The 26,953-nt window shown below is 55.8% G+C and overlaps 1 protein-coding gene across 24 annotated transcripts in view; it reads right to left on the bottom strand.

The window, feature by feature from the left end:
• The window catches only part of MCF2L (MCF.2 cell line derived transforming sequence like), a 211,958-nt gene that overhangs the window by 17,838 nt on the left and 167,167 nt on the right, over positions 1-26,953 (bottom strand). For all 24 annotated transcript variants that reach the window (XM_055360210.2, XM_055360224.2, XM_055360212.2 and 21 more), the window contains 12 exons: positions 21,048-21,167; positions 16,764-16,880; positions 16,112-16,261; positions 15,075-15,199; positions 13,391-13,505; positions 9,016-9,135; positions 8,389-8,580; positions 7,413-7,604; positions 6,359-6,518; positions 5,217-5,290; positions 4,914-4,987; positions 372-438 (listed from right to left, as the gene is read on the bottom strand). In XM_055360210.2, coding sequence (XP_055216185.2) covers positions 372-438; positions 4,914-4,987; positions 5,217-5,290; positions 6,359-6,518; positions 7,413-7,604; positions 8,389-8,580; positions 9,016-9,135; positions 13,391-13,505; positions 15,075-15,199; positions 16,112-16,261; positions 16,764-16,880; positions 21,048-21,167 — 1,506 coding nt within the window. The remainder of the gene's footprint in view (positions 1-371; positions 439-4,913; positions 4,988-5,216; positions 5,291-6,358; positions 6,519-7,412; positions 7,605-8,388; positions 8,581-9,015; positions 9,136-13,390; positions 13,506-15,074; positions 15,200-16,111; positions 16,262-16,763; positions 16,881-21,047; positions 21,168-26,953) is intronic.

Genomic DNA, 26,953 nt, shown 5'->3' with positions numbered 1-26,953 from the left:
CTAATCTGCTTCCCACCTCAGACGAGTTTTGCTTGCCCTGGAGTGCCCCGTGCCGGGAATCGCACGCACCCTGTGGCCTGTGTTGGTGACGATGTGTGTATGGTTCGTGCCTCTGTTGTGTGTCAGCTCCTCTTTCTTATCACTACACTTGTCCCCTGTGTGGACTCCCCTGAGCTGCCTGGTCTGTGTCGTGTTGATAGGCCCCGAGGGGCTCCCCGTCTGGGGCTGCTGTGACCAGGCTGCTGTGGGCGCTCTCTCACATGCATTTGGTGGACAGCAGGCTGCTCCGAGCAGCAGTTGTCAGAGGAAGCCCCACCAGCTGGCCCAGGTGAGTCCGCGTGGCAGTCGGCCCTCCCCGAGTCCAGCCTCACCTCCAGGACGCACAGCAGCTCCTCCACGTAGGCCCGTTCTGTGTCCAGGAGCTCGCTCATCACGTGCCTGGTGGCAGGTCATGTGGAGAGCAAAAAAGGTTAGCACTGGGAGAGCAGGAATGGTCTGCTCCACAGTCTCACAGGTGCCACCTAGAATGATGGCCTGCCCAGCAAGAGGGGACTGGCGGCGACCCAAAGCCCACGGGCTGGACGTTCCTCGGGGTTCCCCTCCCAGCTCGCGGCCTCAGACCCTGCAGATGGCGGCTGAAGCCTCCCTGGTTCCCAGACTGGCCAGCAGTGTCTTGCCCCTGGCCTGGCACACACCGCCTGGTAGGAGGGATTCCCCGACTCGCCTCCTGGGCTTTTGGGTCCCACCTGCGCAAAATGAGCTCAGTTCCTCATGCTCATGGGCAAGTCATCCTACTCCTAGGATCCATCCCTAGAATCCACCCGAGTCTCTTCTGCCAAGAAGACACCCACCTGCTGCCTGGCCTCCCTGAGCCTTCCTCGTGGTGGGTATCTGTGTGGCCCCTCGTGGCCAGGGCGGGGGTCTGGCATCACCGGAGCTGCCCCCTGCCCACGGCCTCACACACAGCAGGTGGGCAGTGGTGGTCCGGGGAGTGACCCTGCAACCGCCACACTGGATCCAGAAGGGGAGGGTGCACAAGCTGGCTGCGCAGGTCTTGCTGTGGATGTGAGCACCTTTCAGCAGCCTACGGCCCTGCCTGCTTATGTGATGCACAGAAACTGGAGCCAGGGGGCTGGTCCTGGGTTGAGGTTGTTCAGCAACTTTGTTCTAAAACAGCTGTCGGCCCGCAGAGGCCCCTGCCTCGGCACAGGGGAGAGGAGTGGGGAGCAAGAGGGCTCTGGACTCCCTCTCACAACCCGGGAACCGCCAGCCGAGGGCCACTCCTTCTGCGTCTCAGGGCCGAGCACTTGCTGCTCCTCCCTGCGGACGCCCCTCTGCCTAGACCCTCCTCCGTACAGACACTCCTCTGCCTGGACCCTCCTCTGTGTGGACACTCCTCTGCCTGGACCCTCCTCCATACAGACACTCCTCTGCCTGGACCCTCCTCCATACAGACACTCCTCTGCCTGGACCCTCCTCCATACAGACACTCCTCTGCCTGGACCCTTCTCTGTACAGGACACTCCTCTGCCTGGACCCTCCTCCGTACAGACACTCCTCTGCCTGGACCCTCCTCCGTATGGACACTCGTCTGCCTGGACCCTCCTCTGTATGGACACTCGTCTGCCTGGACCCTCCTCCATACAGACACTCCTCTGCCTGGACCCTCCTCCGTACAGACACTCCTCTGCCTGGACCCTCCTCCATACAAACACTCCCCTGCCTGGACCCTCCTCTGTGCGGATGCCCCTCTGCCTGGACCCTCTTCCGTATGGACTCTCCTCTGCCTGGACCCTCCTCCGTATGGACACTCCTCTGCCTGGACTCTCCTCCGTATGGACACTCCTCTGCCTGGACTCTCCTCCGTATGGACACTCCTCTGCCTGGACCCTCCTCCGTGTGGACACTCCTCTGCCTGGACCCTCCTCCGTGTGGACACTCCTCTGCCTGGACCCTCCTCCGTATGGACACTCCTCTGCCTGGACCCTCCTCCGTGTGGACACTCCCCTGCCTGGACCCTCCTCCGTACGGACACTCCCCTGCCTGGACCCTCCTCCGTACGGACACTCCTCTGCCTGGACCCTCCTCCGTACGGACACTCCTCTGCCTGGACCCTCCTCCGTACGGACACTCCTCTGCCTGGACCCTCCTCCGTACGGACACTCCTCTGCCTGGACCCTCCTCCGTACGGACACTCCTCTGCCTGGACCCTCCTCCGTGTGGACACTCCTCTGCCTGGACCCTCCTCCGTGTGGACACTCCTCTGCCTGGACCCTCCTCCGTACAGACACTCCTCTGCCTGGACCCTCCTCCGTACAGACACTCCTCTGCCTGGACCCTCCTCCGTACGAACACTCCCCTGCCTGGACCCTCCTCTGTGTGGATGCCCCTCTGCCTGGACCCTCTTCCGTATGGACTCTCCTCTGCCTGGACCCTCCTCCATTCAGACGTTCCTCTGCCTGGACTCTCCTCCGTATGGACACTCCTCTGCCTGGACCCTCCTCCGTACAGACACTCCTCTGCCTGGACCCTCCTCCGTACGGACACTCCTCTGCCTGGACCCTCCTCCGTACAGACACTCCTCTGCCTGGACCCTCCTCCGTGTGGACACTCCTCTGCCTGGACCCTCCTCCGTACAGACACTCCTCTGCCTGGACCCTCCTCCGTGTGGACACTCCTCTGCCTGGACCCTCCTCCGTATGGACACTCCTCTGTCTGGACCCTCCTCCGTACAGACACTCCTCTGCCTGGACCCTCCTCCGTACAGACACTCCTCTGCCTGGACCCTCCTCCGTACAGACACTCCTCTGCCTGGACCCTCCTCCGTACGAACACTCCCCTGCCTGGACCCTCCTCTGTGTGGATGCCCCTCTGCCTGGACCCTCCTCCGTGTGGACACTCCTCTGCCTGGACCCTCCTCCATACAGACACTCCTCTGCCTGGACCCTCCTCCGTACAGACACTCCTCTGCCTGGACCCTCCTCCGTACAGACACTCCTCTGCCTGGACCCTCCTCCGTACAGACACTCCTCTGCCTGGACCCTCCTCCGTACAGACACTCCTCTGCCTGGACCCTCCTCCGTACGAACACTCCCCTGCCTGGACCCTCCTCTGTGTGGATGCCCCTCTGCCTGGACCCTCTTCCGTATGGACTCTCCTCTGCCTGGACCCTCCTCCATTCAGACGTTCCTCTGCCTGGACTCTCCTCCGTATGGACACTCCTCTGCCTGGACTCTCCTCCGTATGGACACTCCTCTGCCTGGACCCTCCTCCATACGAACACTCCCCTGCCTGGACCCTCCTCTGTGTGGATGCCCCTCTGCCTGGACCCTCTTCCGTATGGACTCTCCTCTGCCTGGACCCTCCTCCATTCAGACGTTCCTCTGCCTGGACTCTCCTCCGTATGGACACTCCTCTGCCTGGACCCTCCTCCATACAGACACTCCTCTGCCTGGACCCTCCTCCGTACAGACACTCCCCTGCCTGGACCCTCCTCCATTCAGACGTTCCTCTGCCTGGACTCTCCTCCGTATGGACACTCCTCTGCCTGGACCCTCCTCCGTACAGACACTCCTCTGTCTGGACCCTCCTCCATACGAACACTCCCCTGCCTGGACCCTCCTCTGTGCGGATGCCCCTCTGCCTGGACCCTCTTCCGTATGGACTCTCCTCTGCCTGGACCCTCCTCCATTCAGACGTTCCTCTGCCTGGACTCTCCTCGGTATGGACACTCCTCTGCCTGGACTCTCCTCCGTATGGACACTCCTCTGCCTGGACCCTCCTCCACGCGGATACCCTTCTACCTGGACTCTCTTCTGTGTGGACGCTCCCTTGCCTGGACGTTCCTCTGCCTGGACCCTCCTCCGTGCAGACGCCCCTCTGCTTGGACCCTCCTCCGTGTGGACAATCCTCTGCCTGGACGCTTCTTGGTAAGCCCCTCTTCCTTCCCATCCTGTTTCACCAGCTTCCATCAGAAGCCGGAAGTGACAGACTCAACTTTCACATCAAGCTCAGTTTACTGTAATTCCCAATTTTGCTCCGTCTCCCAACCCTGCAGAGTCACACTGGTGCTGCCTGCGGACACCTGCTTGTCAACACATCAGGAAGAGCCTTTTCTTCTTCCTGATTTTGGAGTTTTGATGGTGAAAGGGGGAGACGTGGTTCCAAGCGTCTCTTGCAAACATATTCAGTGCAAATACTAAAAATGGAGACAGTGCAAAGTGTGAAGCCAGTGGTGGGTGCCTGGTCGGTGTGTGGCCTCCTCCTGTTCCTCAAGGGCCTCTGGGAGGGAGCCCCGTGTGCCTCGTGGGTGTTTGGCTCCTTCCCAGTTTTGCTCTGGGGACCTGCATTCCCTGGCCCTGCACCAGTGAGGTCTTTCTTTCTCAAAGGTGAAGGAGGAAAGAAAACTGCTTTTGTTTGCACAACACTCCCTGAGTTTGAGGGTCCAGGAATTCCAGGGGAAAAGGAGGGCTGGAGACAATGCCGTCTCCCACACCAGCTGCCTGGCACCACTGCCTGCCACACTGAGCCCTGAGCAGCTGGTGACTGCTGCTGCAGCCGGTGCTGGTTGGGGCCTTTGAGTGGTGTCTCCTGTGAATGGCAGTGGTGGGTGGAGGCTCTCGCTGGGCCGAAGATGCCCCTTCACTGTTGCTTTCAGCCATCGCCCTCTCTTCCCTCCTGAATCCCCTGAGTGGTGTGTGTGCGGCATGTGTGTGCTTCACGCGGTGGGGACCAGGACACACGCTCGAGCCACGGCAGGCCCTCTGGGTATCGGTTGGTGCGAAAGTAAGAACCACAATGACTTCTGCACCAGCCTTCTATCTGTGAGGCATCTACTCGAGTGCCTGACGGCACCTGGTGGTTCAGGCTGCGGTCGGAGGGCCCCTGTGAGGACAGAAGGGCAGCGCACCCACCTGCGCAGGATGGCCAGGCTTTCCTCCTCCTCCCCCGCTGAGCCGCGGCCCTGCCGGCTCTCACTCATCTCACTCTGGGGAGAAAAACAGCATCAGGTCTGAAAGGCGGGACGGAACCTCAAGGGCCAACTCTCAAGGCCAGAGCCCACCAGTTCCCGTATGGGGACAGGGCTGAGTTCCCATGATGGGGAGCTGGCCAGGTAGCTGGGCAGTGCCCGGGACGGGGGGCCACACGGAGAACCAGGCCCGGCGTGAACCGAGGAGGGGGGTGTGGATGGCGGGGTTGTCTTGGGCAAGCCTCACCTTGGCCCTCCGGTAGGGCCCTCTCCGGAGCGCACCGCCCTCGGAGCTGGAGTTCTCAGAGCCTCGCCGGATGCCTGTTGGGAAGAAGGGGAGCGGGGCATGAAGTCCCCTCTGACCCTCTGGAGAGGCGACGTGCGTCCAGCGGGAAAAGGCCCTGAGGAGAGGGTAGGACTCGGCCTCTGAGGCCACAGGTGGTGGCGTGGGCAGGACTTGGCCTCTGAGGCCACAGGTGGTGGCGTGGGCAGGACTCAGCCTCTGAGGTCACAGGTGGTGGTGCGGGAAGGGGGAGGACGGTGGGGCCTCACTGCCCTGAGTCACCCCATGTTCCCACAGCCCACGGGACACAGCGCCTGTGGGCTCCGACCTGGGAGAGCTCCCGACAGGCAGAAAATAAGGTCGCCTGGGACCCAGCACAGGAAGGCAAGAGCCTGGCCCCCGGGGCCCCTGAGATTGACAGCTGACTTTCGCCAAAGTTGGGGCAGCAGCTCGCCTGGTGGGTTTGTGTGTGAGAAACCAGCAAGGATGGGAAGAGGGTTCGTTTTGAGACACGGAGGTGGCGGGAAAGTCTCTGGGAAACGGCGCGGTGCCTGGCTCAGCATAGAGGGTGGGTTTGGGACCAGCAATGCGGGCCGGACTGAGGCGCGCAGACGTGGCTCTTCAGGGCTCCTGGAGCCCAGGGTCTGGGCCGTGTGTGAGGAATGTTGCTTGGCAATAGCACCGGGAAAGGACGGACTGTGGAGAGGCTGGAGCTGGGAAAGCCGGAGGTGGTTCCTCTGTGGGAGCTCTGTGTTTCCAGTTTTGAGCCACGTGGGCTTCACTGAGACCACTGAACCCTGCCAGCCTCATGGAAAAGCAGCCACAACAATGCCTACGAGATGTGCGTGGCACAGGATGTGCGTGGCACAGGATGTGCGTGGCACAGGATGGGCATGGCCAGGTCCTGACAAAACTCCATTTATAAACATGGGTGAGGGGTGGCAGGAACCGGCCCTCAGGCCCTGAACTGGGGCCCGGAGGTGGAAGGGGAGGAGGCGTGTGGAGACAGTTTTTGCAGGTGGCTGCCTCAGATGTACCAAGCTCTCAACGCCCGGGGCTCCCCCGAGGGTCCCACAGCACCCGGGGCACCGGGCAGCCACACAGACCTGGGGAGGGGCAGGGCGACTTTGCCAGTGCCTCGGGTCTGGGGGCCACTGGCTGCACGGGCCGCGTCTGCCTGGCCGCCAGCTTCTTCAGGCTGGCCTGCCTGCGGTGGAACACCTCCTCCATGCTTGCCTGCTTCTGGAAGACCTTTCGCACGTGCTCCTGAAACGGCATGCTCAGTAAGGTGCCTTGCACATGTTGGCATCATCACTAAAAATACACGGTCAGGCGCAGAATGTGCCGGGGCACGCCCAACCCCCGCTTTAAATGTTCTCCATGCGGGGTCTGTCAGCTCAGCGCAGCTGTGTCCAGCCCTGGCCACTACGGACGGAGAGGGGGATGCAGCCCCCCCCACGGGACGGGGCCCCGGCCTCGGGAAAGGGCAGCTCCATGCGAGGGAGGGGACTGCAGCCTTCTCCAGGCATGTGGAGGGCTCAGGAGGAGCCTGGTCTCAAGGGCATCACCAGGTCCCAGGGCCAGGCCCTTCCTGAAGAACACACCCATGCCACAAAGTCTGCCAGCGGAGGCGGGATGGCCACCTTGCAGGGTTGGCGTGGAAATAATTTCTGTGTTGAAAGGAAAATTCAGCTTGACCTCCCAACTGTGTGTTTCTCTCATATGCCCATTATTTGGTAGTAATTCATTAAATGGGCCAGGTGCGGTGGCTCACACCTGTCATTCCAGCACTTTGGGAGGTCGAGCTGGGTGGATCACCTGAGGTCAGGAGTTCGAGACCAGCCTGGCCAACATGGTGAAAACCCGTCTCTAATAAAAATACAAAAATTAGCCAGGCTTGGTGGTGGGTGCCTGTAATCCCAGCTACTCAGGAGGCTGAGGCAGGAGAATCACTTGAACCTGGGAGGCGGAGATTGCAGTGAGCCAAGATCATGCCACTGCACTCCAGCCTGGGCGACAAGAGCGAGATTCCGTCTCAAAAAAAAATAATAATAAATAAATAAAAATAATTCATTAAATGATTCTTTCAAACTTCCCACAGAGGAATGCCTCACTGCTCGGGACAGCAAGCTGCAAATGGAGAGCCTGAGTCAGCGTTACCATGAGATCTTGGTTGAGGATGGATTCGTATTCCTTGTAAATCGCGTTGAGCTCCTGGATCTTATTTTCCGCACCGGTCTCCAAAAACTTCTCGATTTCCTGGAGGGCAGCCTCCGCGCCATCCTGAGACTGGCACTTGTCCACAGGTTGTGAGGCCAGCAGGTAAATCCCTTCATCACACCACTTCATGGACTGGAAACACAGAGCATTGCCAAGGGCAGGACGCCGTGAGAGGGTGAGCGCGTCACCCTGTCCAGGCACACACTGCCGGGGTGTCCTCCCGACAGATCCTGGGCCACCGACTCCTCATGCTCCCACCACCCTGTCCAAAGCACCCCAAGGGGATACAGTGCTGGACAAGGCCAATCCCAAGGGGACACAGTGCTGGACAAGGCCAATCCCAAGGGGACACAGTGCTGGACAACACCAGTGAAGTACCCAGGGCGGGGCCTGGAGAGGCAGGGAAAGTGCAGTAGGATCAACCAGGCCTTAAGCTTCTGGATCTTTTAAATAAATCATTATTGGCTGGGCAGGGTGGCTCACGCCTGTAATCCCAGCACTTTGAGAGGTGAAGGTGGGAGGATCACCTGAGCCCAGGAGTTCGAGACCAGCCTGGGCAACATAGTGAGACCCCATCTCTATCACACACACACAAAATACAAGAATTAGCTGGGTACGGTGGCATGCACCTACAGTCCCAGCTACTTGGGGGCTGAGGTGGGAGGATCCCTTGAGCCCAGGAACCAGAGGTTGCAGTGAGAAAAAAAAAAAAGAAAAAAAAAAGAAATAAAACTGTGGCAAATGAATTCTAGAAAAAGACCCGCTAGGCCAACAAGACCAGAAATGAAGGGTGCAAGGACATTTTCCAGCCAAAGAGCTGCCCTCCCCACGACAAGGGTCAGCCGGTGGTGGATGTGGGAGGAAGAGGCTGGTTCCGCAGCTGGGGTGGAGTGGGGTGGGGTCCGGCTCGGCCTACCGTCTCCAGGCGGCGGTGCAGCTCCAGGGACTTGCTGAGCAGCCCCCTCCTCCTTGCGATCTCCGCAGAGAACTGGTCACAGAGGTGCCGGAGCTCCTGGCACTTTGGGCGGATGGAGTCTACTGCGTAGTGCTTGTTCCCAATGAGCTGCTCGCCGTCCAGAGACAGGGCCCGGGCCCTCTCCACGGCCACCTGTGGACGGCCACCCAGAGGACCAGCTCAGGCCTCTTTCTGTTTGAGGCAGACAGTGCCTTGCTGTACAGGACGTGTGTCCCGGGGCACACGTGTGTCTCTTGCTTTCTTTGTTTACTGCTGCGGATGCCTGAGATGCTGCCTAATCCCCGAAGCTGTTCTGTGGCAAGTGCTTCTGGGGGCTGTGGTGGTCCCAGCAAAGGCATTGACCGTCTGCAGGGACCTGACCCAGAGGAGGCCGGGCAGGGCCACATGCTGTGGGTGGGGTGTGGGAGGGGAGGGGTACAGGCAGCAGCCCCCCCACCCCGTGGACATCCCCGGGGGGCTGTGGGGTCCGTTCTCCGTAGGCGGGAGGCCCATTCCTGCGCCTTCCTGAGCAGCACTTGATGATGCCGCCCACATTCTCCCGCCGCCCCCGCCGGGACCCCGCCTTACGCCTGATTTCTCCTCGAAGCTGGCCAGGTCCCTCAGCAGGTGCTCCACATGCGCCAGGCTGTTGCCGATGTCTGTGAAGGTTGCTATCTTCTGGGACGCTGCGTCCAAGATGGCTTTGACCTGGAACAGAGGAGGGCCCATCTCAGGGGGGTGTCTCCCTCACCTGAACAGAGAGAACCCACTCCAGCTCTCCAGATCAGGGAAATGACAGAATTCAAAGTCGGGCCAAGTGGTCATCAATCAAGCAGGGACCACAGTCAGACAGGTGCAAAGTCGGCCCCGAGTGGTCACCAATCAAGCGGGGACCATGGGGCCTCTGGGTCGACGCTACCCACCAGTGACTTCACTGGCAGAACAATTGTTTCTCTGTGGCTTGTGTGTGCCTCCGTTTATCAACCACACGCCTGAAAACAGCATGAGGAGAAGATGAGATCACGCAAGGACAAAGGCCCTGGGAGCCGAAAGCCAGCAGCAATATGGACACTGGAATTGTCAGCATTCCTACTGGATCCTAGGCGTGGAGAGTTATGTAACTCAGTCCCTTCTAGCTTGCTACTAACTTCTAATGTCTACGATTTCTGCTGTTGGCAGGAAGACAACGGGTGTCATAGAAATGATTTTTATTTTAATTTTTAATTTTTTTTTTTGAGACGGAGTTTTGTTCTTGTTGCCCAGGCTGGAGTGCAATGGCGTGATCTTGGCTCACTGTAACCTCTGCCTTTCTGGTTCAAGTGATTTTCCTGCCTCGGCCTCCCAAGTAGCTGGGATTACAGGCACCAGCCATCACGCCCAGCTAATTTTTGCATTTTTAGTAGAGATGGGGTTTCACCATGTTGGCCAGGTTGGTCTTGAACTCCTGACCACAGGTGATCCACCCGTCTTGGCCTCCCACAGTGCTGGGATTACAGGCGTGAGCCACCATGCCTGGCCTGATTTTTAAAACATATAACCACTTATTCCTTTAAATACAAAAGCTTTTAATTTTTGTTATTGGAAATGATCCTGAGAATGGGTGTGTACGCAGACATCCCAGTGCCAAGGGGGTGGTAGTTCAGATGGCCTGGGGTTGAAGTCCAGGAAGGCAGGATTCTTGTCCATCCTTGAACCCCCTGCATCTGGCACAGCTGATGAGTGAGACTTCTCTCCATGTTACGCACAGCCACTGAGTTATGGATAATGCACCACCCTCAGAAACTAGCTCGGATATAGAAGAACTCAATACCATCAACCAACAGGATCTAACTGATATGTATAAAACTTCACCTAACAATAGCAGAATACACATTCTTTTCAAGCGAGGAACATATACCAAGAAAGACCATATTCTTGGGCTGTAAAACAAATCTCAACACATTTATAAGAACTGAAATCATACAGAGTATGTTCTCTGATCACAATGAATCAAACTTGAAATCAAGAATGGAAAGACAACAGGAAAATCTCTGAACACTGGAAGCCAAGCAACATACATTTAAATAATCGATGGGCCAAAGAGGAAGTTCCAAGGGAAATTGGAAAAAAAAAAAGCTGGACTAAATGAAAAAGAAAATACATCAACATTTGTGGAACACAGCTAAATCAGTGATGAGAGGGAAATTTATAGTGTTCTTATTAAATATGTATGTTAGAAAAGAGGAATAGTCTCAAATAAAGAATGTAAGTTCCCACCAAAGCAATTTGTAGAAATAATAAAGGTAGGACCAGAAATCAATTAAACTGAGAACAGAAAACAACAGAGAAAACTAATGAAACAAAGAACTCGTTCTCTGGAAAGATGAGGAGTGATACATCTCAATCTAGATTGACAAAGAAAAAAGGAAAAGATGCAAATTACAAATATCAGAAATGAAACAGGGAATATCACTACAGACCCTGCAGACGTCAAAAAGATAAAAAAAGAATACTATAAACAACCCTACACATTGCCTTGAAAAACACACTACTATATCTCATTGTGAAACAGATAAATAGTTGCATAACTATTAAGGACACTGAATTCATAATTTTAAAAGTCTCCCAAAGAAATCTCTAGGCCCAGATAGTTTTATTGAGCATCTACAGCAATTCTACAACTAACATTACACCTGATAGTGAAAAACTAAACACTTTCCTCCTAAGGTTGGGGACAAGGCAGAGATGTCCAGTCTCGCCACTCTTATCATATGGTGGAAGCTCTAGTTGGGGCAGTACGCAGTGGGGCAGGGTGTTGCGGGTGGGGGGTAGAATAAAAGGCGTATCTTCAAAAAGGAAGAAACCAAACTGTCCTTATTTGCACATGACATGATGGTTTATATGGAAAATTTCAAGGACTTCACAAAAAACCATCTCAAATACGTGTGCTCAGCAAGGTCGCAGGAGACAAGATAAATATACAAAAATCAATCGTGTTTCTATATGCAGCAATGAATACATAAATGCCAAAATTAAAAATATAATACTGTGATGACTTCTTAAAATGGAATATTAAAGGTAAGTCAAACAAAATACGTACTGAACTTGTGTGCTGAGAACTACTTGACACTGATGAAAGAAATCAAATGTTGAGAATACCATGTTTGTTGACTAGAAGAGTCAACACAGTAAAGACATTGATTCTCCTTAAAATATAGGTTTAACACAACTCCTATGAAAACCCCAGGAAATTTGTTTTCATATATGTAGACAAGATAATTTTAAAATTGGCATGAAAAGGCAAAAGAACTAGAAGCTAACACAATTTTGAAAAAGAAAACAAAGAGGGAAGAATGAGGGTACTTGATTTCAAGACATTATATAGTTGCAGCAATTAAGACCTTGTGGTACAGACAGAGGAAGAGGTATGTAGATAAACGTAATTGAATAGAGAGTCTCCAGAACAGACCCACACAAATGTGCCCAGAGCTTTGACAACGGTGGAGAAGAAATCCAGTGGAAGAAAGGGCCTTTTCAACAAACAGTGCTACAGCAATTGGACATCCAGAGGTAAAACAAATCATGATCTAATTCTCATACCTTATACAAAAATTAGCTCAAATTAGGTCATAGACTTCAATGTAAAACTATGAAATTTGAGGGGAAAAAGGCTTAGGGGAATATACTTGGAATCTAGGACCAAAAGTATAATCCTTAAAAGGAGAAATTGACAAATTGGAGTTCGTCAAAATTAAATGCTTTGGCTACGTGAAAAACCCTGTTAAGAGGATGAGAAGACAAGTTACAGACCAGGAAACCACATATGTGACAAAGAACTAGTATCTGCAGCATATAAGGAATTCTCAAAATGTAACAAAACTGTAAAACAAAAGCACAATAAATACCAAACAATCCAGTTAGAAAATGGGCTACAGAAATAAGACATTTTACCAAAGAGGATATGCGAATGGCAAATAAGCACATGGAAAGGTGTTTAGCACCATCAACACTGGGGAAACGCAACGGAAAACCACCGTGAGATGGCACACACATCAGGATGTGAGCATAATATGAAGAATCACTACCCCACCATGTGCTGGGGAAAGGGGAAGCAACTAGTCTCTCATACACTGAGAACCGTTTGGCACCTTCTTAAACGAAACATGCAACTACTGTATAACCCTGCAATTACATTCTGGGCACTTAAGTCCAAGAAATGAAAACTTACATTTACACCAACATCAGTATATCAATGTTTGTAACAGCTTTATCTGTAATACTCAAATCCGGAAACAACCCAGATACCCTTCAACAGGTGAATGATTGAAAGAACTGTGGTCCGTCCACACCGGGGAACACAATGAGTGAGCCACTGGCACCTGGGGGTCTGCAGAGAGCTGTGCTGAGCAAACAAACCAATCCTGAGAGTGACATTCTGTGGGATTCATTTATGTCACATTCTTGAAATGGCAAAAGTACAGCCACGGAAACAGATGAGTGGTTGCCGGGGGCTGAGGAGGGGTGGACTGGGAGGAACATGGGTGAGTCCACGAAGGGCTGCAGGAGGGAGACGTCTGGGTCTGGCTGCACTGGCCGTGTCACTGTGCACCTCACGACTGACGCCATCCTACAGTCTGGCACACAGCAGGCACATCCTACATGCATGTTGAATAAAAGGGCATGCAAATGACTATGAAGGGAGAGCAAAGGCTTCCTGCTACTTTACGAATAATGCAGTGTAAGTGCATCCCAGTGAGCTGATCTTCAATCACCTTTCTATGCAATGACGCAGTCATCAATCGTGCATTTCAAGGCTCAGCCTGACTTAATCTCACAGGCTCCACCTGGCAAGTGGAGACTTTCCTGCATTAAGCCAAAGTCAAGTGGGTGGCACGGCTCAGCTCCCGGCACTGGGACCAGGGCGCAGGCACAGGAGGCCCCGTGGGCATCAGGGCGGCTGCCGGCTCCACCCAGGGCCACTCACCTCCCGGAAGCCCTGCTCAAAGTGCCGGAGCTGCAGACATTGTTCCAGTTTCTGCTGATGCTTTGCCCAGAATTCATCGAAGGCAGCCTCGGTTTCGTTCAGCTGGGCCAGGAGCCTGGAAAAGAGGAGGAGTTGACCGTCTGTGTGGCCCACGGCGCCCCACGCAACGTGGAGCGCGGTGGGTGTTCAAGCGACCCCAAGGCTCATCTCCACCTCGGGCCTTCCTGAGATCCTGGACTCCGCTCACTCCCTGCACCTAAACCTGGGATCCGCGGGCGCGGGCACTCAGGGCCGTCAGCATGGGAGGGAGGCCCTGGAGAAAGCATCAGGGGCTGTGTCCTTTTCTTCCTGCTTCTCTCCCTCTAGGTCACTGCGACTAGGCTGAGCCACCGAGTTTGTTCATTTTTATTTTTTAAAAGTTTAAAAACTTTTTTTTAAATTTATTTTTTGAGATAGGGTCTGGTTCCATCACCTGGGCTGGGTGCAGTGGTGCAATCTCGGCTCACTGCAACCTCTGCCTCCGAGTAGCTGGGACTCCAGCTGTGCACCACCCAGGTGCAATCTCGGCTCACTGCGACCTCTGCCTCCACGTAGCTGGGACTCCAGCTGTGCACCACCCAGGTGCAATCTCGGCTCACTGCAACCTCTGCCTCCGCGTAGCTGGGACTCCAGCTGTGCACCACCCAGTCAGCCCCACGCCCACCCTGCCAGGCGTGTGCACGGATCAGCGTCACTTTACAGATGAGGAAACTGAGTCTTTGGGAAGCTGACAAGGTGCCCGACACAGGCCAGGGCAGGGCCCACCCTCATGGGCTGTGCTGCAGCCTCTGCCTCGTGGGTCACGGCACCCCAGCTACGAGGAGCCCCTCAAGGATGCGCCGTTGAGTCCCCGGGGCCTCTGGCGTGTCCCTGGCAGAGAAGGCAGCTCAGGGTGTGGGCCACGCTGCGTGGGAGTCAAAGGCAGCTGAGAGTCAAAAGGACCAACTTGGTCCAGGCCTGGGTGCGCCCCGCACGGCCCTGCCGGACAAGCCGCTGTCCAGCTGTGTGGGCCCTGCTCCTCAGCTGGGAGGCGGGGCTGATAGCACCCACCGCGAGATGGGACAGGGGAGGCTTGGGGAATCTTGGGGAGTCTGGGAAGGGGGAGGCTCAGGGAGTTCTGGGGGGGTGAGGGGGATGCTCAGGGAGTTCTGGACACCCTAGAGCACCATGCCGACCACACGAGTGCCCGACCCTGTGCTGCTATAAAGCTGGAAGCCCAAGGGAGAAATATGAGCATCACACCTTTCACAATGAAAGTAAGAAACACTAGCTGCAGCAAGGAGAACCCCAGGCTTTCTCCCTGTCCGTGGAAGCCCCGCTTGGAATGCAGAAGCCCCAGGTCTAAGGCACTCCATCGCCTCTGCTTCCCCTAACGCCTCCTTCATGCCGGCAAAAGGGCGTTTGCTCTAGGAAATTGTCCCCAAAACAGTGGCTTTCTGTGGGGTTCGAGAGAAAAGCATTTCAGCAGGAGGAGCCAGGTCCACACAGAGGCTCGGAGGCTGGCTGCTGTGCTGGCCCTGGCCAGGAATGCCTGCCACGCTGCTTGCTATTTCCATGGCCTCTTTCTTTTGCAGAAGCTGTGTGCCTGAGAGGATCCTGCCCTGGACTGGGACAGGATGAGGGCAGGAAGGCAGCCGGGCCTCACCTCTGCACTGTGGCCTGGTTGTCAAGCTGGTCCTGGTTCACACTGGGCTCTGAGCCCTCAGCCTGCAGCTCCCTGAGGCTCTCCAGGACACTGTGCCCCTCTTTCAGTGCCAGCCTCAAATCCTCCTGTGGAGAGAATGCAGCCTCACGTCCCGGCCCCGTCCAGGCACACAGCGCAGGCCGGTGGTGAGGCCTCGTGGGGCCTTGCTCTTGAGGGGGCGGGGACTGAGGAAGGGGTCAATCCCCGACCCCTGAGTCTTCCCAGTCTCTTCTGTGGGGTTGTGCGGGCAGGCGGGGTGATGTGGGGGACTCCCTCACTCCTGTGTGCCCCGGGGCAGAGCTGCCATTACAGGTCACTCAGGGCAACGGGTTAAGGTGAAAGAGTCACTGGAGACCAGGCTTTCTCATGGTGCCTGCTCCTGGTCCTCAGTGTCCTCACGGTGGAGCGGCCCGGTGAGCACAGAGGCACAGTCCTCGGGGACACACCAGCAGGTCATGGCCCTGGGCTACCATTGCTGCAAAGCCAGCAGCGTGCCGGTGGGCCAGGGGCAGCACAGAGCAGGGAGCACGTGCTCCTCAGAATACGTTTGTTCCAGCAAGCGCTGTGGACACGTGAGCACTGGGAGTGTTCTGCAAACAGGAATTCCAACCGCCACTTCATCACCTGCTCGGCATGAAAAACCGGCACAGACATCCTGCCTCGGTCACACTCAGAAGCAAGAGATGTCTATTCGGGAGCTCCCCGCACAGACAGCCAAAAGCGCTCCTGAGAGGAGCCACCCCTGGTCCCACTCCTGAAGCCACGGCCACCCAGGGCCAATGGTTGACCCAACGCCAGAATGGCAGGCGCAGCCAGCAATCTACAGGGTTCATTTACACTCCTTTTATTCCGTTCTCATCGGAGAGGTTGCCGAGCTAATTGCCGTCAAAAGGCATCTCAAGCCTGCTGACTTCTTGATCTTACGTGCTGCTGACACAAACTCCTGCTGGGACGAAAGACCCCCCGCAGCTTCCGACCGGAGCCCCCCCCCCATGTACCTTCGCCTTGTCCTTCTTCTCTGTGTGCGCACACAGCACTGAGCTTGTCGACTGGACGTCATTGGGCAGCTCTGTTTCGGCCAGCTCGGTCCCGAAGGACTGCAGCATCTGAGCCGTCTGCTTCACCATGAGGGCAAAACTTTCGATGGCCTTGGGGACAGAGAAAACACAATTGCATGCCTTGTGCACTGCACCCACCTCCTGCTGCCCTGAAAGCAGACACCGGCGGAAACCGTTCCCACACAGACCCATCAGGCGAGACCGGCTGACGCGAGGATGGTGAACGCCCTCCCATAGCGTCCTGCCCTCCTCGACCTCTTCAGAAACATACCAGGCACACTCTACACGTGTGCCCGTCACCTAGAGTCGCCTGTGCCTGCGCTGCCTCTCCCTGTTGAGAGCAGTGAGTGTTGCAAAGCACAACGCAAAGGATTTTTTTTTTTTGGTCTCCAAGCCCAGAGAAAGCCACTCCCAAACTTATGACTCACGTTACTTCTTTACAATGACTAAGGTCCACTGAGACCATCTCCTCATTCTTGGGAAAGAAAACGACTGTTAATGTGAACATGTTTTTGGAAAGGGCCGTGTTGTAATGCAAGAGCAATTCTGTGGAAGTACTCGAGCTGGTATCAGCCAGCTCGACGCGGCTCACCGTGCGCTGGCACAGCCACCGGGAGTGGCAGTAGTCCAGGGTCCCACCCAGGTCCTCGGTCAGCTGCGACTTATCGATGTAACCGTGTAAGTCTGGTACGGAGCTCAGCATTATGACCTGGAGGAGAAAGGGAATGCGTGGTAGTGTTTGGGATTATTGTTGGCTCCCAAAAGAGCTGCCCCATCAGCAGAACACCCAGCAGCACAGAGAGGACCACGTCTGCCTGGATGCTGTGGGCAGCTGTGCGGATGGGGGCACGTGGACGCTGTGGGTGGCTGTGCGGATGGGGGCACGTGGACGCTGTGGGTGGCTGTGTGGATGGGGGCACGTGGACGCTGTGGGTGGCTGTGTGGATGGGATGCAGCTCAGCGCCCTGCAGACAGCACCTCTCGTGGTGGCATGTGTGTGTTATGGCCATTATGATGGAGAGAACCCCGTGCGCTCTCCTTCCCTGCTATTTGGCAGGCACTGCACACTAGCCATAGGCTTTGTGACCACAGACGTGTCACGGGGAGCAAGACCGACCTCACGGGTCATCCATGCCACAGGCTCCCCTGCACAATGGCTCCGCAGCAAGCCGTCAAAATGGGTTTCACAGAAATCACCAGCATCTTCAAACTCACAGCCCCACTTAGATAATTCTTGAAATTAGAGTGGATGATGTGAAGGATGCAGTTGTTGATACGTGTGTGTCCGTGTTTCAGTGCCGTGTGCTGAACTCAGCCGTAGAAAGGAGACATGAGGGAGAACAGTGGCCCCGGCACCTCTGCTGCCGTGACTATCTGGCAAAATCACCCCCAGTGGAGTCCCCACTCTAGACTGATACGGTATTTAATAAAACATGATGTGGTGTCAAATAACCCCTGAGCTAAACCTCAGGAGACCCATTTTGTGGTCCCATCTGACAGCTTGCAAAGCAAAGCCTAGATTTTATCCAAACCCTGGACACCGTGGGTGGCTGTGTGGACAGGGACGCTTGAATGCTGTGGGCGGTTGTGTGGACAGGGACGCCTGAATGCTGTGGGCGGTTGTGTGGACAGGGACGCCTGAATGCTGTGGGCGGTTGTGTGGACAGGGACGCCTGAATGCTGTGGGCGGCTGTGCAGGCAGGGGCACCTGGACACCGTGGGCAGCTGTGTGGACAGGGACGCCTGAATGCTGTGGGCGGTTGTGTGGACAGGGATGCCTGAATGCTGTGGGCAGCTGTGTGGACAGGGATGCCTGAATGCTGTGGGCGGTTGTGTGGACAGGGATGCCTGAATGCTGTGGGCGGCTGTACAGGCGGGGGTATCTGGACACCGTGGGCAGCTGTGTGGACAGGGGCACCTGGACACTGTGGGTGGCTGTGTGGACAGGGACGCTTGAATGCTGTGGGTGGCTGTGTGGACAGGGACGCCTGAATGCTGTGGGCGGTTGTGTGGACAGGGACGCCTGAACGCTGTGGGCGGCTGTACAGGCGGGGGTATCTGGACACCGTGGGCAGCTGAGCGGATGGGGGCGCCTGGACATTGTGGGCGGCTGTGCGGACATGGGCGCCTGGCTTCGGACCTGTGTGGACCCGGATGTGGGTCCCACTCACCCGCAGGCCAGCCGCCCACTCTGTGTCTCAGCTGCCTCCTTCGTAAATGGGCACATTGTGCCTGAGCTCGTCATGCCACGGTGAGCAGCAAATGGCGCTGCTGGAGGTGCGCAAAACTCAGCACGAGTGCGGCCTGTGATGGCCAAGGACACGCAACACGCCTCCTCCAGCAACATCATCAGACAGTGCTCTGACGGGAAAGATGATCATTTTTGTCCCTGTTCCTGCCAAAAATAACCCGCGGTCATTGTAGACACCAGTTGAAATCAACACACCACCACTGAGGCCGGACGGGGAGAGTGGCTGGCAGTTCCCACACAGTTATGGTTATGTGGAAAACCTGTGGTTGCGACGGCCGCATAAGCTCCTCTACACATGCCTTGTCTTCATCTTTCTGCATTTCTCTTGCCCTTTTTGAGGTCACTCCATCCATGGGTTTGGATAGTCAGTCACGGCAGCAGAGGTGCCAGGGCCACTGTTCTCCCTCATGTCTCCTTTCTACGGCTGAGTTCAGCACACGGCACTGAAACACGGACACACACGTGTCAACAACTGCATCCTTCACATCATCCACTCTAATTTCAAGAATTATCTAAGTGGGGCTGTGAGTTTGAAGATGCTGGTGATTTCTGTGAAACCCATTTTGACAGCTTGCTGTGGAGCCATTGTGCAGGGGAGCCTGTGGCGTGGATGACCCGTGAGGTCGGTCTTGCTCCCCGTGACACGTCTGTGGTCACAAAGCCTATGGCTAGTGTGCAGTGCCTGCCAAATAGCAGGGAAGGCGGGCGCACGGGGTTCTCTCCATCATAATGGCCATAACACACACACGCCACCACGAGAGGTGCTGTCTGCAGGGCGCTGAGCTGCACCCGCCACCACGAGAGGAGCTGTCTGCGGGGTGCTGAGCTGCACATGCCACCAAGAGAGGAGCTGTCTGCGGGGTGCTGAGCTGCACACGCCACCACGAGAGGAGCTGTCTGCGGGGTGCTGAGCTGCACACGCCACCAAGAGAGGAGCTGTCTGCGGGGTGCTGAGCTGCACACGCCACCAAGAGAGGAGCTGTCTGCGGGGTGCTGAGCTGCACACGCCACCGAGAGAGATGCTGTCTGCAGGGTGCTGAGCTGCACACGCCACCACGAGAGGAGCTGTCTGCGGGGTGCTGAGCTGCACACGCCACCAAGAGAGGAGCTGTCTGCGGGGTGCTGAGCTGCACACGCAATGCCTAGCTCATCCTGGTGTCAGGACATGAGCCTCCCACTGCCCACGAGTCCCTGCTCTGCACGGTTTTGTCGCTGGTCGTCTCTAGGGAATGGACTGTTCAGACACTAAGGCTTCTCCAAGGCTACAAAAAACGGTACATGCACAGAGCTTCCCAATGGCTTGGAAGCTGGTGGTTCTGGGGCCACCAAAGCACGATGGCACAGAGCCCCATGGGTGCCATGCAGAACACCCTGCACCTGCAGTTACTGCTCCAGGCCAGGCACCAGGGTCATGGGCGACACCCGGAGTGGACTGCATGGGGGTGGGCAGAGTGGATGGGGCCTTGTGACCCCCAGGGCTGTCTCGGGCAGGGGGAGAGGAGGGGGAAGGGGAGGGGGGGGAAAGAGGGGAGGGGAGGAGGAGGGAGGCGGAGGGGAGGGAAAAGACGGGAAGGGGGAGAGGGAGGGGAGGGGAAGGGGGAGAGGGAAGGGAGGGGAAGGGGGAGAGGGAGGGGAGGGGAAGGGGGAGGGGAGGGGAGGGGAAGGGGGCAGTACATGGGGAAAGGCCTCAGGCTGTTTTCTTCCCTGTCAGAGAAGGGCTCTTGCACGTTTGGCATTGAGGCTGTAGCACAATGAGGGTGGGGACGGTGGGCTGGTGCCACCTGATTCCCAGCGCACAGGGAGTAGCTTCACAGTGAGCGACCTGCACCCCAGATTGCCTGGTTTCCAGCAGCATCTGGCTGGTGCCATGGGGGGCTCTGAGGTGCCTGGTGCTGGCCCATATGTCTCTGTTCTCTTTGTGGCAGAGAAGATGTGAGCTCGCCGAGGCAGCTGACCAGGGCTCTCCGGGGGGAGCTACACAGCTTGGGCTGGTGACGGGGCTCCACAGGCTCTAAGGGACTTTGTGAAGCCTTTGTTCTTTAAAGGACAGCAGATCAGGACTGAAGGTGCTTTCTCAGTGGGCAGTGTTGGGAGACGCTGCCCTGTGCCGGGATAGTGTGGTGGCGATGGGGCAGGGGTCACCCTGTTGGCTGCTCCAGGACAGGTCCGGCCCATCCCTGTCAGCAGTGGGTGCTCCCTCCCAGGTCCAGAGATGCTTACAGCCCCCTCCCCAGCCCTTCTCTCATCCCTGGGGTGCAGGCAGGGCCTGGGCTGAGTTCCTCGCGGGTGGGCCAGGGGGACTCTCAGCCCTTAGGGTCTCAAGTTCTGCAGTTTTCCTGGGGGTATGAATGTCGCGTGACCCGCGTCCTGATGGGACGCCCACACGGTGGCCTGTCTGAGGTTGATGCTCTGGCGGGGTGGGGGCTGGGGGCAGGGGTGGGGGAAGAAAGGATTGTGCTGCTTCTGACAGCATTGAGGAGGTGCAACTTCCCACCAGGTCCTGCGGGGTTTTGTTGACCGTGTGGCCCTGAAGTCAGCTCCTTGAGGATTTCGATGGTCACAGATGGGCCAGGACGGCAATGAGTTCCGTTCTGCTACCGCAGGATGGAAGCGGGGGGCACTTACCGGCACCTTCATCTTAAAGTCATCTCTATTGAATTTGAAAGCGATGTCGGAGAGAGTCCTTTGGAAAAAACCCGTCGGGCGAAGCACGAGGACGAGCTGCAGGTTTGCCGGGAAAGATGCCTGTGAGAGAGGGCGAGAGACAAGAGCCTGCAGCGTGCTCTGCGGACAGCAGCCCCCCTAGCACGGTGCCTGCACGCTGGGCTGACCGGGGAGGCGCAGCTCACGGCCAGGCATCCTCAACGCGGCAGGTTTATGCTGAGATAAACATGGTAGAGATGCTGGCCTCTGTGAAAGGCATCACCCTTTTCTAAAAGAAAAGAGGAAAAGCCTCATGTCTTGGCAGAACGTTATGCTGCTTACAAATGTAAAAGTCCAAAGCTTACGACAGTTGTTAGGGGCTGAGCTGTGTCCCCCCAAATTATGATGTTGAAGCCTAACTCCCAGTGCCTCCGAACGTGACCTTGGCTGGTGACGGGGTCTTTACAGAGGTAACCAAGCTAAAGCGAGGTCATTAGGGCAGGCCCTGATCCCAGCACCCCGTGGAGAGCTCCCAGAGAATTTGCTGGTGGAGGCCGGGGCGGTGCTTCCACACCCAGGGAGACCCAGGAGGCAGCCAGGCCAGAAGCTGGGGAGAGGCCTCGAGCAGAGAGACGCTCCCCATAGCCTTGGAAGGAGCCCCCTCCGGCCACACCTGAGTTCAGACTCCGCCTCCAGGGCTGGGAGGGAACAGCTTCTGTGCGTCCAGTGGCCAGTCTGTAGTTACTTTGTTACCATGGCCCCAGGAAACCAAGACACTTGTCAAATTTTATAAAAGCAACATAGACACATGTGTGTGTTACCTACAAAAATAAAAATAATCTTGTGCCCTGGTGTGCATACACAGCCTTGGACACAGTTACATGAATTTATTTGGAAACCGGCTCTGCCTCTTACAAGGCGTGGGAACTTGGGTAGGTCACTCCCCTTCTCTGTGTCTCAGCTTCTCCATTGGGAAAGTGGGGAGACCGGCAGTGCCTACTCATGACACCCTTTCGAAGATGAAATGGACCAAGGCGTGCGTGGCGTTCAGTGGGCACCTGCACCAAGGAAGCGCTCAAAAGCCGCGATGACAGACGTGCAGTGACGGCTGCTCTCGACGCCAAGTTATGTCCAGATGCTGAAATCCAGGGAGACCCCATCACCAAAAAAGAAACTGTGAAGCAACTGAGTTTGATTTCTGGATAAATAAGTTAAATGCACCTAAAATATGACATATAGAAAAGAATGGCATGGCCCTAAAGCCCGAAAGGAATATAGCAGCAAGGACTAGAGGAGGAGTGACCGACTCGCCAGGATGTCCTGCCTGGGCACTGCCCCAGCCACACTCCAATGTTCAGGCTGGCCTAGCGAGGACCATAAGAAGAGGGCCCTGAGGTTAGGAAGCTGGGGTAGGGTCTGAAGTCAGGGGACGCGTGGCGCGTGGGCCAAGGCTGGGCCCTCCGGCCACGCTGGCTGCAGGGACACCTGGACTCATCTCTACTGCTGACAACACGGTCTCAGGCGGGAATTCTAGATCGCGCACCCCAAGTTCCAACCCAGCTCTGGGATTGCAACATAAGTGGCTGGGACCTCACTTAGGATTATACAATGCCTTTTCCACAGTTGTGGAATCCTAGTAGCAAGACCTTGACAAGTCTGTCCTCAGCACCCAAACACTCAGCGCCCACTCAGCACCCAAATGGCACTGAAACACTCAGCACCCAAACAGTGCTGAAACACTCAGCACCCAAACACTCAGCACCTAAACAGTGCCGAAACACTCAGCACCCAAACACTCAGCACCTAAACACTCAGCCCCCACTCAGCGCCCAAACACACAGCACCCACACATCACCCAAACACTCAGCACCCAAACACTCAGCGCCCAAACACACAGTGCCCAAATACACAGTGCCCACTCAGCCCCCAAACACTCAGCCCCCTAACACACAGTGCCCACTCAGCCCCCAAACACTCAGCCCCCAAACACACAGTGCCCACTCAGCGCCCATACAGCGCCCACACAGCACCCAAACACTTGGTGCCCAAACAGCGCCCATTCAGTGCCCAAACACTCAGCGCCTAAACACACAGCGCCCACTCAGTGCCCAAACACTCAGCACCCAAACACACAGCAAACACACAGCTACTAAACACTCAGCACCCAAACACTCAGCAACCACATAGCAAACACACAGCTACTAAACACTCAGCACCCAAACAGCGACAAAACACTCAGCATCCAAACACTCAGCTCCCACCACTCAGCACCCAAACACACAGCACCTAAGCACTCAGCACCCACTCAGCACCCAAACACACAGCACTCAAACACACAGCACCCACTCAGCACCCAAATACTCAGCACCGAAACACTCAGCACCCCCTTAACGCCCACTCAGTGACCAAACACACAGCACCCACTCAGCACCCAAACACAAAGTGCCCGAACACTCAATGCCCAAACACTCAGCGCCCAAACACTCAGCGCCTACTCAACGCCCACACAGCACCCACTCAGTGCCCACTCAGTGCCCACACACTCAGCGCCCAAACACTCAGCACCCAAACACACAGTGCCCAAAAACTCAATGCCCACATAGTGCCCACTCAGTGCCCACTCAGCACCCAAACACACAGCGCCCACTCAGCACCTAAACACTCAGCACCCAAACACTCAGCGCCCAAACACTCAGCACCCAAACAGCACCGAAACACTCAGCACCCAAACACTCAGCACCTAAACACTCAGCACCCATTCAGTGTCCAAACATTCAGCGCCCACTCAGCACCCAACACTCAGCACCCACTCAGCACCCAAACAGTGCCAAAACACTCAGCACCCAAACACTCAGCACCCAACACTCAGCACCCAAACACACAGCACCCAAACACACAGCACCCAAACACTCAGTGCCCAAACACACAGCGCCCACTCAGCGCCCACACAGTGCCCAAACACTCAGCACCCAAACACACAGCAAACACGCAGCTACTAAACACTCAGCACCCAAACACTCAGCACCCACTCAGCACCCAACACTCAGCACCCAAACACTCAGCACCCAACACTCAGCACCCAAACACAGCACCTAAACACTCAGCACCCAAACACTCAGCACCCAAACACACAGCACCCAAACACACAGCAAACACACAGCTACTAAACACTCAGCACCCAAACACTCAGCACCCACTCAGCGCCCACTCAGCACCCAACACTCAGCACCCAGTGCCAAAACACTCAGCACCCACTCAGTGCCCAACACTCAGCACCCAAACACACAGCACCTAAACACTCAGCACCCAAACACTCCGTACCCAAACACACAGCACTCACACAGCACCCAAACACTCAGCACACACTCAGTGCCCACTCAGCCCCCAAACACTCAGCGCCCACACAGCACCCACTCAGCACCCACTCAGTGCCAAAACAGCACCCAAACATTCAGCACCCACAGCACCCAAACACAGCACCCACTCAGCACCCAAACACACAGCACCTAAACACAGCACCCAAACACTCAGCACCCAAACACACAGCACCTAAACACTCAGCACCAAAACACACAGCACCTACTCAGCACCCATTCAGCACCCACTCAGTGCTGAAACACTCAGCACCCACTCAGCACCCAAACACACAGCACCCAAGCACTCAGCACCCAAACACTCAGCACCCACTCAGCGCCAAAACACTCAGCACCCAAACACACAGCACCCAAACAGCGCCCACTCACTGCCCACTCAGCACCCAAACACACAGCACCCACTCAGCGCCGAAACACTCAGCACCCACTCAGCACCCAAACACAGCACCCAATCAGCACCCAAACACACAGCACCCAAACACTCAGCACCCAAACACACAGCACCCACTCAGCACCCACTCAGCGCCAAAACACTCAGCACCCAAACACACAGCACCCAAACACTCAGCGCTGAAACACTCCACACCCACACAGCACCCACTCAGCACCCAAACACACAGCACCCAAACAGTCAGCACCCAAACACACAGCACCCAAACACTCAGCACCCAAACATGGACCAGGTCACCTGCCTTGTAGGAATTAAAACCAGAGATGTGCCCCTGCCCCATGTGCATAAACTAAGGGCTCGGTCACTGCCCTCCCCGTCCAGGGCAGGTGGACAATGTCCTGTCGCTGGGTGGACACTGCACACCTTTCCCACAGGACCCCTCCCATGGAGACCTCTGCTTCATCTGCATTGCGTGGGGAGGGCAGGGACCACGGCCCTCAGTGGCCGGCACACTTGGCAGGTCCTCTGCGGGTGTCTGCTGCAGAGTGGATGAGGGAGGGGAGGCTGATGGCTTCCGGGGGACTCTCCTGTCTCTGCTGCTCTCCACACCCATTCTCTCCAGCCGCGGCCCCCAGGGAAGTGCTCTGGAGGGGCCCTGCATCTGCAGCCTCTCTGCCCCACCATCTCGCACGACGCCTGGACATAGACTAAGGCCACGGCCATTCACCTTCTGCAGGGAGCACGTGTGGGTGAGATGCTGTGACGGACAGGCTGAATTACAAGCAGGGAATCGTGAGCTGAGCATCTGCCGCGAGTGCGATCCTGGTGGTAGAGGCGCCTGGGCAGTTCTCCTTGAGAAGCAAGCCCCAAAGAGTGGGACGCCTCAGGGCAGATTCTGTGTCTCAGCAAGGGGCGGACTGAAAATCCCTCACACTGCTGTGAAATTGGACACCACTATTTACGGAAAACCAGTCTTTTTCTGAGGGTGCGATGAGTCATGCTCTTCTACATTTCACTGTAGTTTTTATCACCTGGATCTTTAAGGACAAGCTGAGAGCCTGAAGCTCGGAGATGAAGCCAGGTGTGTGTGTGTGTGTGTGTGTGTGTGTGTGTGTGTGTGTGTGTGTGTGTGTGTGTGTGTGTGTGTGTGGCGGGGGGGGGGTCCACGTCTCCAGCAGGTGCAGCTATTTGCCCCTAAAGCCTCTGGGAGTGAAGCGTACCCCTGCAGCAAGGCTGGTCCCTGAGGCTCTGCCAGCATCAAACATGACCCCCTCTTCCTTGGCTCAGTTTTAGGGTTTCGTATTTTAAGTTATTGGATCATTATATTAAATAGAATAAATTGGAAGATCCTAGCTGAGTGAGAAGGTGCTAACGATGTACACAAACACATACTCTGAATAAATATAACAGCAAATTAAATTTTCTCTGAATTGGAGTCGACCATTTGTATTAAAAGCTGGGGAAAGTTCTAAAATAAAAACTTTATTTTAAAAGATGGGGGTAAGTATAAATGGTAACTGGATGAAGAATTTGGGATGGAGGCTGTCAAGTCTTTTTGTAAATTACTCAACAGTAAAGTAATCCTATAGGTTTCTATCTAATATGAAAACAATATTGCTCATTTTCTGGGCTGACCTGGATGAACCTAGGAACAGATATGTGTGATGACCACAGCACTGTAGTCTGGAGATAGAAAAAGAGTTCACTGGTTTCTGAGTTAATATTCTTAGAGACTCACAAAACAATCACTGCATGTATTTACCAATGCAGCTAAAGCAACAGGACATGCTGGGAACTTTGTAGAACTGGGTACTTTGGGGAACCCTGTTTGAAAAACCCTCCCCAAGTTCAAATCACCTTCCTTAAGGTCTGCTCCAAGCCACACCTATCCAGCTTGACATTATATATTTAATTTCAGAGCAGCTGAAACCTCACCAATTACATTTGTCTGACAGTAGCCAAACAGTAAACACAAGTTTATATAAAAATATGCATTTGAAAGTTTGTTTGTGTCTCTGTGTTAACAGATGAAGAAGACGTTAGAGCCGGAATCAGAGACGCTGGACCGGGTGAGGAAAACAATGGGCGTGGACCCTGTTCCTGCAGATGTTCAGACACGGGTG

This window comes from Gorilla gorilla, chromosome 14, assembly GCF_029281585.2.
Source record: "Gorilla gorilla gorilla isolate KB3781 chromosome 14, NHGRI_mGorGor1-v2.1_pri, whole genome shotgun sequence".
Taxonomy (NCBI): Eukaryota; Metazoa; Chordata; class Mammalia; order Primates; family Hominidae; genus Gorilla; species Gorilla gorilla.
Note: the sequence above shows the minus strand (reverse complement) of the source record. Positions and strands in the feature narration are given on the sequence as shown.